The sequence below is a fragment of the Vulpes lagopus genome, chromosome 1 (genome assembly GCF_018345385.1).
Source record: "Vulpes lagopus strain Blue_001 chromosome 1, ASM1834538v1, whole genome shotgun sequence".
Lineage (NCBI taxonomy): Eukaryota > Metazoa > Chordata > Mammalia > Carnivora > Canidae > Vulpes > Vulpes lagopus.
In genome coordinates this window covers 68144656-68158279 of record NC_054824.1, presented here as the reverse complement: position 1 = coordinate 68158279, position 13624 = coordinate 68144656, and the positions used below count along the sequence as shown (strand labels likewise).

General features: G+C 45.1%; 1 protein-coding gene across 1 annotated transcript in view; it reads right to left on the bottom strand.

Moving 5' to 3' along the window:
• Positions 1-6211, bottom strand: part of SRPK1 (SRSF protein kinase 1) — an 89497-nt gene extending 83286 nt beyond the window's left edge. The window contains 2 exon segments of the mRNA XM_041760023.1: positions 5511-6034; positions 6036-6211. Of these exon segments, the coding sequence (XP_041615957.1) occupies positions 5511-6034; positions 6036-6113 (602 nt within the window). The 5' untranslated portion in view covers positions 6114-6211.
• Positions 6212-13624: the final 7413 nt, after the last annotated feature.

The window sequence follows — 13624 nt, the reverse complement described above, 5'->3', positions numbered from 1 at the left end:
ACATATTACAGGGATGGAAAACTGCTTGGGATATGGGAGATGTTCAAAAATTATTTGTTTAATGACTAGGAAAATTCAGCTAGTTAATTCCTAATTAAATTTTTTTTTTTTAAATTTTTATTTATGATAGTCACAGACAGAGAGAGAGAGGCAGAGACACAGGCAGAGGGAGAAGCAGGCTCCATGCACCGGGAGCCCGACGTGGGACTTGATCCCGGGTCTCCAGGATCGCGCCCTGGGCCAAAGGTAGGCGCCAAACCGTTGCGCCACCCAGGGATCCCGTTAATTCCTAATTAAACTAGTTAATGTCTCTGGAGAAAATTTATTTATAATTTTTTTTATAAATTTATTTATAAATTTATGTTGATGACATAAATTTAAAAACCTTATAAATTTATGTATAAATTTATGTTGATGACATAAATTTTAAAACCTTTATTATTTATTCATTTGTGAGAAAGAGCACGAGAAATAGGGAGAGTTAGAGAGAGAGAAAGAAACAGACACCTCGATGAGCAGAGAGCCCGACTCGGGGTTTGGTCCTGAGCCGAAGCTTAGTTAAGCCGATGCTTAACTAAGCCACCCAGGCGCCCCAAATTTAAAAACCTTTGAAATGTACATACCAGTAATACCATTTCTAAAAATTTATCCTAAGTAAATAATCACTGACATGAGCAATGGCTATCCAAAAGCTTATTCATCTTCACTGTGAATTGTGAAGAACTAGAAACAACGTATACTAGAACACTGAAAAGGATGTGGAATATTTAATGCTATGGTAGCTGGGGAAAAAAGTATACCCAATGATTCCATTTTTGTCTTGAGTATATGAATAATATATGTTTGGGATCCGTGGGTGGCTCAGCCGTTTAGTGCCTGCCTTCAGCCCAGGGCATGATCCTGGAGTCCTGGGATCGAGTCCCACATCGGGGTCCCTACGTGGAGCCTGCTTCTCCCTGACACAGGCACTGTGTCACTGACACTGCCTCTCCCTCTCTCTGTGTGTCTCTCATGAATAAATAACAAATCTTTAAAAATATAATGTTTATTAATAGGCGCTAATATAAATAATGATATATCCAATTAACAGAATGATGAAATCCTAGATGAAGCTACTCACTGTGTCATGATACAGAATCATTTATTCTTCTTTTTAAAATTTTTTTAAGCAGGCTCCATGCCCAGCCTGGAACCCAACGCAGGGCTTGAACTCACGACTTTGAAATCAAGACCTGTGGGGATCCCTGAGTAGCTAGGTCAGCAGTTTAGCGCCTGCCTTAGGCTCAGGGCGTGATCCTGGAATCCCAGGATTGAGTCGTACATCAGGCTCCCTACATGGAGCCTGCTTCTCTCTCTGCCTGTGTCTCTGCTTCTCTGTGTCTCTCATGAATAAATAAATAAAATCTTAAAAAAATAAAAGGAATCAAGACCTGTAAGCCCTGAGCTGAGATCAAGAATCGGAGGCTTGCTTAACCAGCTGAGCCACCCAGGTGCCCCACACACAATCATTTCTAAGCCTCATGAAAGAGGCAGACTTTAAAAAAAATAGTAAGGCTATACTATAAAGAACTGATCCAAGGTACATTGTTAAGTGTAAAAAGCATCCAAAACAATTTAATTTTAAAAAAAAATGTTTCAAGTTTATGTACTCTACTAACTGGATAAAAATGTTAGACATTTTCAACCATCTTTTCTTTTTTTTTTTTTTTTTTAAGATTTATTTATTCATGAGAGACAGAGAGAAAGGCAGAGATATAGGCAGAGAGAGAAGCAGACTCCCTGCAGGGAGCCCCAGGATCACGCCCAGAGCCGAAGGCAGAGGACTGCCAACCACTTGAGCCACCCAGGTGTCCCCATCTTTTCTTCTTAATTTTCAATGTAACAATTAGTTTAAAAAATTGTTTTCATTTTTTTGGAAAATCAGGAAATAAAGCCATCTCTCCTTTGACTCCATAGATCAAATATAAGCAAAATCACTTCTCCAGGTCAAATAATTTTACTACAAAATTTATACTAAACCCATGAAGTTCTTTAACTGCAAAGAAATTAAAAATTACTGTCCAAACATCCTAAGCTAAGTAATACAATTATTAGATAAGAAATCCATTCTGGAATTATGTTCCATAGAAATAATGCCAAAAGCAAACATAAAATGTGTTAAATTATAAAAGCTTATGGCAGATAAAAGCACACACCTATTAGTGTATATATACTGAAAACCAAATGACCAAAAGACAACAGAGAATTGTGCCCTTTTAGCCAGTAGGCCATGAAAGGGTACTTAAAACTTTACCCCAGGCATCCTGAGGTACTTTATTAAGAAGACCCAGTTTGCTCAGTTTCTACCTTGTTTGTCCTCCCAGACGTATCAAAAGGAACTGTCACTTGGAGACAGCAATGTCACTTGGAAGCCTTTAGGATAGATATATCAGACCCAGATATATGTTGGTAAAGAAGAGTACAGTGTCTGAAAAAGTGAAATGGAGACAAAATTCTTCAAAATAAGACTAGAAATCCCCAAAGTCCAATCTTTCAGCACAGTGAAAGAACCCAAAGGAAATAAATACTAGAGAGCACTGACCTGGAAGGTAGGAGCCCTGGATCCCAGTTCTGATCCGACTACAAACAGCTCCAGCTCCATGGACATATTATTTCATGTATGTAGGTTCTAGTTTTAAGATCTACAAAATTAGTAGACTGAAATCCTTTCCACTGGTACCACACCATGACTGGCTAAATTACTAAGATGTGGTTACAGTTGTACTCCTGTTTTCTAAAATTCTTCATTTAAATGCTTAACTTGGGCAGCCAGGGTGGCTCAGCGGTTTAGCGCCACCTTCAGCCCGGGGCGGGATCCTGGAGACGCGGGATGGAGTCCCAAGTGTCCGGCTCCCTCCATGGAGCCTGCTTCTCCCTCTGCCTGTGTGTCTCTGCCTCTCCCTCTCTCTGTATCTCTCATGAATAAATAAATAAAATCTTAAAAAAATAAAAAATAAATAAACGCTTAACTTCTGTAACTTTTTAATCAGTTTTTGCCATGATTAAACTACCAGTCATAACAACATAGAAGACCATTTCCTTAACTAAATTTTCCAAGGTCAGATTGCTAAAAGTGGCAAAATCATAATTCAAACCACATCTGACTCACTATGAAGACCAAATTTATGGCATACTTCTTTCTCAGACCTTCTCCCTGACTAATCTAGTAACCAACTAGATTAGATACTAATCTTAGCTTGCCTTTGCAAAATGACTGGAAATCCAGAATGCAGTCAGAAGTCAGGGAGCAAAGTCAAGTTACTTGAGTTAGGTGGGGGCTTGAACTTCTGACACAGTATTCTAACCAAGTTAATTAGACATTTCAGCTACTTAAAAAATAAAAAAGGTAAAATTGTCAAGAAAAACTATTAACTGAAGACAAAAATAAAGCACCTCTGAAACTACAAGTAAACAAGGGTGATTCATTTACATAAAGTTTCATTTACATAGAACCTGTACAAGATGAAATATACAGTAAAACAACTGCTAAATTATCTGTGCTATTCACTTGCTTTTGTGAATGTAAATAATGAACACAAATTATCCAGCAGTGAAGGAAGGAGTAACAGATAATCCAAAACACCTATATTTGGCTTTAGAAATAAAGCATATGTCTAAATAGATAATCCAAAAGTAATGAATATCTGGTGCTAAAAATATATTATCAGGGTGCTTGGCTGGCTCAGTTGGTAAAGCATGCGACTCTTGATCTCAGGGTGGTAAGTTCAAGCCCCACGTTGAATGAATGAATGAATATCACCTAGGTATATTTTCCTCCCAAATGACAGGTTATTCAGGTTAATACAAAATTAATTTCCATGTGGAGAGACCAGGACACATCATTCCTAAACAATACAGAAAATAATAAAATTACCATCTCCCTACCTCAGAAAATAAAACGTTTTATTACATTCATATCAGCTCCAGAGGGAATAACAAAACTAAGGCACATACAAAAAAAATGTAACATTTACATTCCCACTGGAGACAAGAACCAGGTTAGCTCCTCAGCTATTTCCATTAAACCAATCTGGGATTAAAAACTAGTTTTGGGGGATCCCTGGGTGGTGCAGCGGTTTAGCGCCTGCCTTAGACCCAGGATCGAATCCCACATCGGGCTCCCGGTGCATGGAGCCTGCTTCTCCTTCTGCCTATGTCTCTGCCTCTCTCTCTCTCTCTCTCTCTGTGATGACTATCATAAATAAATAAAATAAAATAAAAACTAGTTTTGGAATAATCCATATGTATATAATCAAGAGGCAAACCCACACAAACACATGTAGATAAACTCACACTTAAATGCACAGGTTACCTACCAAGCACCTTACAAAATAAAAAATTTCGTAAGACAGTTGACAGAAATGGAGCAAGCGGTGAGGTCACCTACCACATTAGCTACATTGATAAAAGTCATTACGTGCTCATCTCAAACATTAGGTAGCCACCAAGACCCACACTTACACACACACCCCGCATGTGGTAATATTCAGAAAGGTAACCTAGGAAAACCTCAGCAACTGCTCCTTTTACCAGCTCAAGAATGAAGTTGTATTCAACAAGTAAATGGAAAAGGGTCAAGAAAATAATGCATTTCCCCCCTTCAATCCAAATTGTCTAAAAGACAACTTTCAGGACACCCGGCAAGTAAACGCTGGTTTGAGCTAAAGTTCTTTAGACTAAGCCTCGCTGGCAGGAGCCCTCTACCGGGCGTTTCTCAGATGTGACCAACTTTTGTTGTTTCCCACAGTAGCGCTAAACCACGGTTACGCATCCTGCTGATAAAACCGGACTCGAGGCACTTAACACCCCAAACCAGATTCACCAGCGGTGTGGCTAAAGGACTCTCCCGTCACTACTGTGAGGCCCACTCCAGCAGGGATCCGCACCGAGCGCGAGGACTTAGGGTTTGGAGAGAAGAGCAGCAGCACCAGACGCCGGCTGTGTACTCGGTGGTCCGCCCGCACGCCGCAGGGAGGCGATGCGCCGGGCAGGCTCAGGAAGTCCACTAAGCCAGGGGAAAGCGCCATGCCCTCGTCTACAAAAGACGGCGTGCGGCGGGCAGACCCCAATGCGGAAAATTCACTTACGAACTTCCCAACGGCCTACCGTGCTGACTTAGGGGTCCAGTTAGGACACCGGGAAGCAGGCAGGGAAGAGACCACAGTCCACAAACTGATCAGGATTAACCAGCCCCGCCGGGAGGCCCAAACTCTGGGGGAGCTGGGGAGCTAAGAAACCGGACGGACTCCGGTCCTCCTCCGACAGCCCTGTCCAGCAGGCCCGGCGCCGCTGAGACCCAGGCCCGGCCCTCAGCAACACCAGCTCCGTTCCACACGGTTCAGGAGGCGCGACCCTCCGGGGCCACTCCGAGGCCATGCGGCCGCGGGGCGCCCCAACCCGGCGCACGTTCAAGAGGTGAAACCAGAGGGCAGGAGGTGCGGGAGGAAATCCAAAGAAGGTACGAGACTCACTTCCTTTGGGCTTTGTCCTTCTTGGCCTTGGTCCTTTTCTTTCGGGCCTGGAGCGCAAGCACTGCAGGAGAGAGGGATGGATGAAGGGCGACCGTGGAGGAAAGGAGGCGACCAAGGTGAGGGCGGAGACCCAGCAGGGGCGCGAGGCCCGGGTGCGGGGCCTGCCTGAAGGGCGGCTCCGGGGCGAGCGCCGCGGCTTCGGCCGAGCGGCCGCGGCGGCGGGCGGCCCCCCGGGTGCACAGCAGCGCCCAGGCTGGGGGCGCCGGCGGGGGCCCGGGCCGGGTCAGGGGGCCGGCGGGCCAGGGTCTGCCCGGGTCGCCGGGCGTCGGGCCCTGCAGCGGCCCCAGGACGCAGGCCGGCCTGGCGGGGAACAAGGGGCGAGGGCTGCCGGCGCGGAAGGACGCCGGGGCTGAGGGGCGCGGACCGGCCGCCCAGAGGCGGGGGGTGAGGGGCGGCGCCACCTCAGCGGCGGGGCGCCGCACGCCCGGGGACTGGACTGGACCGCGGCGGTTAGGAGGGGCTCCAGCGCCGACCCGGACCTCGCCCCGCCGGCCGTTGCCCCTCGTGGCAGAGGCCGCTCCACCGCTCACCTTTCCGCTCCATGGCGAGACCGGTAACCGCCAGGCGCCTGCGCACTCGAGTGGCGGTGACTCCCGCTCCCGCCGCGGCCCAAAACCCAGCCGGCGCACACCCCGCCCTCCAGGCCCCGCCCCGCCCCGGCCCCACGACGGCGCGCGCCTGCGCGGTGAGCGCGGAGCCTACCACCTGCTCGCCAGGAGAGGGGGGGCTGTAAGGGACCGGGGGCGGGGCGGAGGGAAGAACGCCGCTGTGAATGCCGCACAGGTGCGGAGAACCGGCTTGGAAGCCTGGCGGGGTCGGGTTCGTTCCGCCGGCGGGGCGGCTGCCGCTGAGGAGAGAAGGACCGCGTGGCTTTGAGGGTTCCCTGTGTGCTGAGTCAGTGCTCCGCAGCCACCCGGAGTCCGCCTCAGTTTCCTGGTCTGTAAAATGGATTTGGTCAGGCCTGCCCCAGTTTCTTCGCTGAGCTCTCGCGAGGGTGTGTTGAGATACTAGAGGGAAAGAGAGGAAAGAAGAAAGAAAGAGAGAAAGAGAGAGAGAGAGAGAAAGAAAGAGAAAGAAAGAAAAAGAAAGAAAGAAAGAAAGAAAGAAAGAAAGAAAGAAAGAAAGAAGAAAGGAGAGAGGAAGGAAGGAAAAAGAAAGAAGAGAAAGAAAAGAAGGAAGGTGGGGGATTGTAAATGAGGAAGAAGGAAAAGTTGGAGCGACGCAGAAGACTGGAAAGAGGGAGCCTGTGACCCTCCTCCTCACTCTAAAAGTGAAAACTTTAAAAGTGTGTTTTTCTTTTGAAATTTCGAGTTTATACGAAGGCTGTAAGGGAAGGAAGGGGGAGAATAAAAACAGCGTTTTCTCATTTTAACACTTCATCTTTTCAGTACATGAGAAATACAGTTATCTCCTAGGATGTCTTTATACTTTTGTAAGCGAATTACCTCATTTGATATTTATGACAACCTAAAAGCAAAATATTACCTCCACCATACAAAGAAACTAAAAATTGAAGGGGATGTGTACTCAATCTTGATGTCCCGATGCAAAGATTCAATCATCAAACCCGTATCATAAAACAAGGTTAGCCAAGTTTTTCTGTAAAGGGCCATATAGTACATTATGGCTTGTGGGCCATAGGATCTCTTTCTCAGCTACTCAGTTCTGCCCCTGGAGCTCAAAAGGAAAATAGAAAATAGGGGCTGTGTTCCAATAAAGCTTTATTTATGGTCCCTGACATTTGCATTTCGTGTAATTTTCACGTGTCATGAAATACTATTCTTCTGTTGATCCTTTTCAACTATTTCAATCCCTCTTGGCTTAGGCCAACCCCTGTTGTAAAGCACTAAAGCTGGACAGGGTGGCAGCTCTGAAGACCTTTGCCCTGAAAGAAGTTAGACTCTATGGGGAAGACGGACAAGTAATTAATTGACTAAGAAGGGAAGATGAAAGTATAATAGTACTGCGCAAGTGAAGCATGGGGACTTGGGCGGGATTTTATTGAGCAAAGTAAATAATTAAATCCAGCCAGGGAGGAGGCAGCTTTTGAAGTGGGTCTTGGGAAATGTGTAAGGGTTTCCATAGATGGAGAAGGAGATGTTAGGCATTTCTGAATGAGAAAATCAATTGAGCAAAAAGGCACAGGTTTAGAAACCTAAGGTGGGGGCGGGGGCTGGTAATGACTGAAGTGGATCAAGTGGCATGTGAGGCCAGAAATGCAGGTTTGCCAAATTCAAAATTTAGATAATTAATATCTGTTGCATGGAACCTGAATGATAACATTTCTGGACATATTGCCAAAGAGGACAGCACCTGTTGGCCAAGGAAAACTGCATCCCAGTTTCCTCTCCACTCTACTTGAGAACAAAAGGGGAGCTGGGGCAGACAGTGAACCCCTGGAACCTGAGGAGTCCACTAGCTTGGGAAAAACCTCGTGTGATTTAGAAAAGACAGGAAAGCTGCGGTGGCTGAGAAAAAGTCCCAGATTGGCAAAGTACTCTCCACCAGAAAGTAAACTCTATGAGGGTAGGGACACTGTTTTGAATTTTCCTTGATTCCTTTCCTGGATTTTCCTTGATCCTCAGTGCCTCGCATAGTATCCAGCACTTAAGGGGCTTAAATATCTGTCTAATCAAAGAATAAGTGATGTGCAGTTTATGAGAAAGTTCTGGACGAGAGAGAGAAAACAGTGAGAGGGACAACGTGAAGCTGTGCTAGTACCCAAGTAGGTTACTGCAGATTCATCGGAAGGGAAATTCGTTTAACTTGGCATGAATTCATCATACCTATTCTGGCTCCGAGTAATCATTGCTTCTTTCTCTAAGAGCTTACTATTTAACAACCCATTTGAGAATTTTTCCAAAGTCGGTGTCATGTTCACTGGATTAAGTTCCCTGAATTGACCATTTTGCCCTTTTTTCATTTGTTTTTTTTCCCCATTCTTTCAGCCTACTTCATTCTCCACACTTTTTCTAAACTCTGTGTAATTGTTCACGTGAGCTAGTTTGTACCCCCCCTTTCTAAAGCCTATGCCTTTAAGAAACAAAACAGATGACCATGGGGTGGGGGGGAGGCAAACCCGGAAACAGACTCTTAACTATAGAGAACAAACAAGGTCACTGAAGGGGAGGGGGGTGCGGTTAATGGGAAATGGGTATTAAGGAGGGCATTTGTAAAAAAATAAAAATAAAAAAAAATTTTTTTAAATTTTAAAAAAGGAGGGCATTTGTGATGGTGTTGCACCCAGCACTGGGTGTTGCATGCAAGTGATGGATCACTGAATTCTCCGCAGGAAACTGATGTTACACTGTATGTTAATTAACTGGAATTTAAATAGAAACTTGAAAAAAAAAAAAGCCTGTGCCTTTTTTGTGCTTCTTGCTTTAAATGTAACTTTAAAAATCACTCCCCACCCTCTCATCCCCAGTTTCACTGGGCTTGTGCCACTCTGGACTTCACCCTTCCTCCTCAAGTGGTGGCCATTCTTACATGCATATCCCTCTTGCACAACTGTTTTTCTCAAGTTCATTTATTTATTTATTTATTTTTAAAGATTCTATTTATTTATTTGGCAGAGAGAAAGAATGCATAAGCAGCAGGGGGAGAAATAGGCTCCCCACTCTCCCCACTGAGCCTGGACCCTGATGCAGGGCTAGATCCCAGGACCCTGAGATCATGACCTGAGCCGAAGGCAGACATTTAACTGACTGAGCCACCCAGGCACCCCTGCTCAAGTTCTTTCAAAAGTAGAATTATTTGGAGAATGAAGCAGTGCCAGAATTGAATTTCTGAAAAGATCCCATTCCCCACGAGCTTATTTATGAAGACTCCCTTGGATCTTCCCTAATGCGTCTTTGAAGTTTTTGAAATGTGATCACCTAAGGTTTAGGACATATATTTCATTAAACCCAACATTCCCTGCTTTGGTTACCACAAATTTGTATTCTTTGTCCAAAGTTTTGATCTGAATTAAAACCAAAGTATTTGTGAGATGAAACAGACAACAGAAGAAAGTGGAACTGTATCAGATGCTTTATTTTGCAGATTCCTAGTAGATGTCTGCATAATTGGAGAACCCCAACAGAATCTTACATAGTTTTGTGAACTATATTGGGAAAACAATTATATTCTAGGCTTGAGTTTCAGGAAACACATGGCATGTTCAACAAACGAAGAGAATTGAATTAAAAGATTGAAATGTGAAAAAGAAAAAAGGATTGAGATGTGGGTAAGGTTAAGAGAAATGAAGAAGGGATGGTGAGGCATCCAGGGACTGACATTCCTAGGCTTAAAGGGACAAGGGGTGGAGGTAGGTGTTAACCAGAACCCAATAATACCTATGTTGGTCAACTTAGGGTTGCCAAAACAAAGTACCACAAATTAGGTGGCTTAAACAACAAAAATTTATGGTCTTACAGGTCTGGAGGCTAGAAATCCAGGTGTCAATAGGACTGGGTCCTTCTGGGGACCACGAGGGACAGATCTGCCCTCTTTCCTTGGCTTCTGGAGGACTCTGTGTCTCTTTCTAGTTTCTTTGATGTATGTCTCAAACTGTGTCCAAATTTCTCCTTTCATAAGATCATCGGTCATACTGGATTAGGACTCATTCTAAGGATCTCCTTTAACTTGGTTACTTCTGTAAAGGCCCTATCTCAGAATAAGGTTAATTTCTGAGGTACTGAGGGGAGGGGTTAAGACTCCAACATATCTTTTCTGTTGTTGTTGGGGAGGGGACACAATTCAACTCATATCAGAATTGTAGTGAGGCGAGGCAGCCCCGGTGGTTCAGCGGTTTAGCGCTGCCTTCAACCCAGGGCCTGATCCTGGGGACCTGGGATCGAGTCCCACATCAGGCTCCCTGTGGGGAAACTGCTTCTCCCTCTGCCTATGTCTCTGCTTCTCTCTCTCTCTGTGTCTCTCATGAATAATAAAAGATAAAAGGACATAACCACTGCCTAGCAGGAAATGAAATTCCCAATTTCTTTCTCCTCTTATCCTCTCAGACTAGTGCCTCCCATTGACTAAACCCACCTGGAAGTTAGAAGGCAAGGGTGCCTGGGTGATGCAGTCCGGGCAAGCCAGCCTCCCAGGGCACAGGGAGGGTGGAGAAGGGTGGAGGGTTCATCTGGAGGGGCAAACAGAGAATATCCAGCACAGCCTGTCTGGGCAGTCTACATGATACACCCAAAGTGGCTAGCACTTTCCAAGCAAAGTAAGCCAGCCTTTTGGGCTCCCTGGTCCCTGAAAAGGCTTGAGAACCAAAGCTGCTTGGAGATAATCCCCTTTCTGGCTTTTTTTTTTTTTCCCATAAAAGCTTAAGCTTCACAAGGAAACTGTGCTGGAGCAAAGGGTCGGGGAGAGGAGGTAGGAGAGATAAAAGAATAAAAACTTTGGTTTGGTGGAGTGGGGAACTAAATGAGTTCTTTGCAGTCTCAGTGCTCTGTCCTCTTGGATGCTCTGTCCACAGCAGCAAAGTTGGAGGAGAGAGGAGATGCTCTAGCAATGAGGAGGTTACAGAGATCGGTGGTTCCAGAGGCAGGTAGAGCCCTTGCTCTGCTTCCTGGAGGTGCTCTGGGGAGAGAGCCAGGTGTTGCAAGCTGGCCTGAGCTGATCACATCCAACTCTGCATTCTTTTTTGTTGCTAACAATACCTTCCAGCGAAGTTTGAAGGGATGAGGAATTGTCTGCCTCACATCCTCACTCCAGCATATGAAAAGCTGCAGACTAAAATCTGCCCCACACACACATTTGTCAAACATTTGTTTGCAAGCAGGCACAAAAACAGCTCCTGTGACTATGTACATTCTTTGAGGTCTCTGTCCTTTTGGATGCTCTGGCCACTGTGTGAAAGCTTTACTGCTCCCCCCACTCCCCATGGGGTAACTATCACAGAGGCAGGACTCTGTCACCCGCAGAGTAGGCATCAGGGAACCAGAGAGAGGGTCTTTTGTATAATTCATTATGCTATTCCAATCCTGATCAACACCAGAGGTGTCAGCAGAAGCAGGTTTCTCTTTTTATTTTTTTTAGAAGCAGGTTTCCACTTGTGAGATTAGTTGCCTATTAATTTGTGTAATGGATGTTATTTTTTTTTAAAGCTGCTGTTGGCAGAATTTATGTAATTGATGACTCTGAACCCCTTTGTTGAAGCCACCTTCTGATTAGAATGTTCGCAAACTATTCCTGGCCTGAGAATTGCAGATTAGAATATAAGCCGCACCTGGGTGTAACTATAAGTAACTAGCATCTACAAATGTTATCTGGTCTTTGTCAAAAGTTTTCATACGCCCAAGTATTTTATTTTGAAAAGGTGGATTCATTTCTTTAAAAATGCCAATTAAAAAAAAAGAAAGAAAGAGTCCATCCCTAGGGAAATGGATTAAAAAAGTTTTACAACACATCCCCTCTAGGTGAGTTGCCAAAACAGGGATACATTGAATTCTTTCTAAGTTTCTGTAAGTACCGGAAAAACATCCTCACCTAGACTATGCTTCTCTTTCCTTGATTCCAATGGTGAATGTCCAAATATTTTAAGGAAGATTGTAAACAACATGAGGTAGAGTGCCCCTCTGAGGCTGCCAGGCCAGGCAAAGATGCTCCACTATACTAAATATGTTCATGGAGCCATGCAGCCTTGGACAATAAAAACAACGGACTTGGGATCCCTGGGTGGCGCAGCGGTTTGGCGCCTGCCTTTGGCCCAGGGCGCGATCCTGGAGACCCGGGATCGAATCCCACGTCGGGCTCCCGGTGCATGGAGCCTGTTTCTCCCTCTGTCTATGTCTCTGCCTCTCTCTCTCTCTCTCTCTCTCTCTGTGACTATCATAAATGAATAAAAAAATAAAATAAAATGTTAAAAAAAAAACGGACTGAAGATGGAAAGTATTTTCCCTATTTTCTGAGCAAGGCATAAACCTCCCAGACTCTCTAAGGGGACCCCAGGGAGAGGAAGTATGTAATGAGAGCAATTTAATTTCTCCAGCTTGGCAATCTCAGGTTCAGAGCAAAGGCAGTAAAGGAAAAACATAGAAATATGACTTATGCACTTGAATTCTGATTTCTACCTGCAATGCAATGTTGAATCCATTTTGCTTTTCTTTCTTTCAATTACTTCTCACCACATCACCCTCGTGATGAACATTCATTGAGCATCCACTGCAGGCCAGGGCCGTGAGAAGCAGAGAAGGAAAAAAGCCAACACCTTGCCCTCTAGGACTTAATAGCTAACTCATATAATTACTATTTGTCCCTCAGCTGTCAAAACAACTCTACCCAAAATAGGTGTTATTATCATCCTCTCTGGCAGATGAGGAGACTGAGGCACAACCAAGTTCACGCAAGCAAGGAAGAGGCAGGGTTTTGAATATAGGCCGTTGGGTTCTGGAATCCACACTCTTGGCTACACACCATATCACCTAGTTTAGTGGGGGATGGACATATAAATAAATAATTCACACAGTGCTTAATGTACCATGGGAGCACAAAAAAGAGGCCCACTCAGCTCAGGGTCCTAGGAAGGATGAGGAGAGAGGCATCTCTTGAATGAGATGACACCTGGACGGCGGTGGAGAGCATGAATAGATGCCAGCTGAGAATAGAAAGAGGAGAAAGAAAACTCCAGCCAGATAAGACAGCATGGTATTGGAGGGTGGGGCTAGGGGGAGCAGAGACACCATAGAATCACTGGAGAATAAAATGCCAGGGGAGCGATAGGGAAGTTTGCTCCTCAATTGTTTGCTGGGCCTCTTCTATGCACAGGACTATTCTTGTTGCTGTGGATATAGCAGGGCTAGAGCATCAAAGGAGCTTCAACTTTAACTTCCAAACATTTTGCACCCTTACTCACTGAAATAACTTTTATTATTTTTTTTTAATATTTTTATTTATTTATGATAGTCACAGAGAGAGAGAGAGAGAGGCAAGGACATAGGCAGAGGGAGAAGCAGGGCTCCATGCACCGGGAGCCCGACATGGGACTCGATCCCAGGTCTCCAGGATCGCGCCCTGGGCCAAAGGCAGGCACCAAACCGCTGCGCCACCCAGGGATCCCCTGA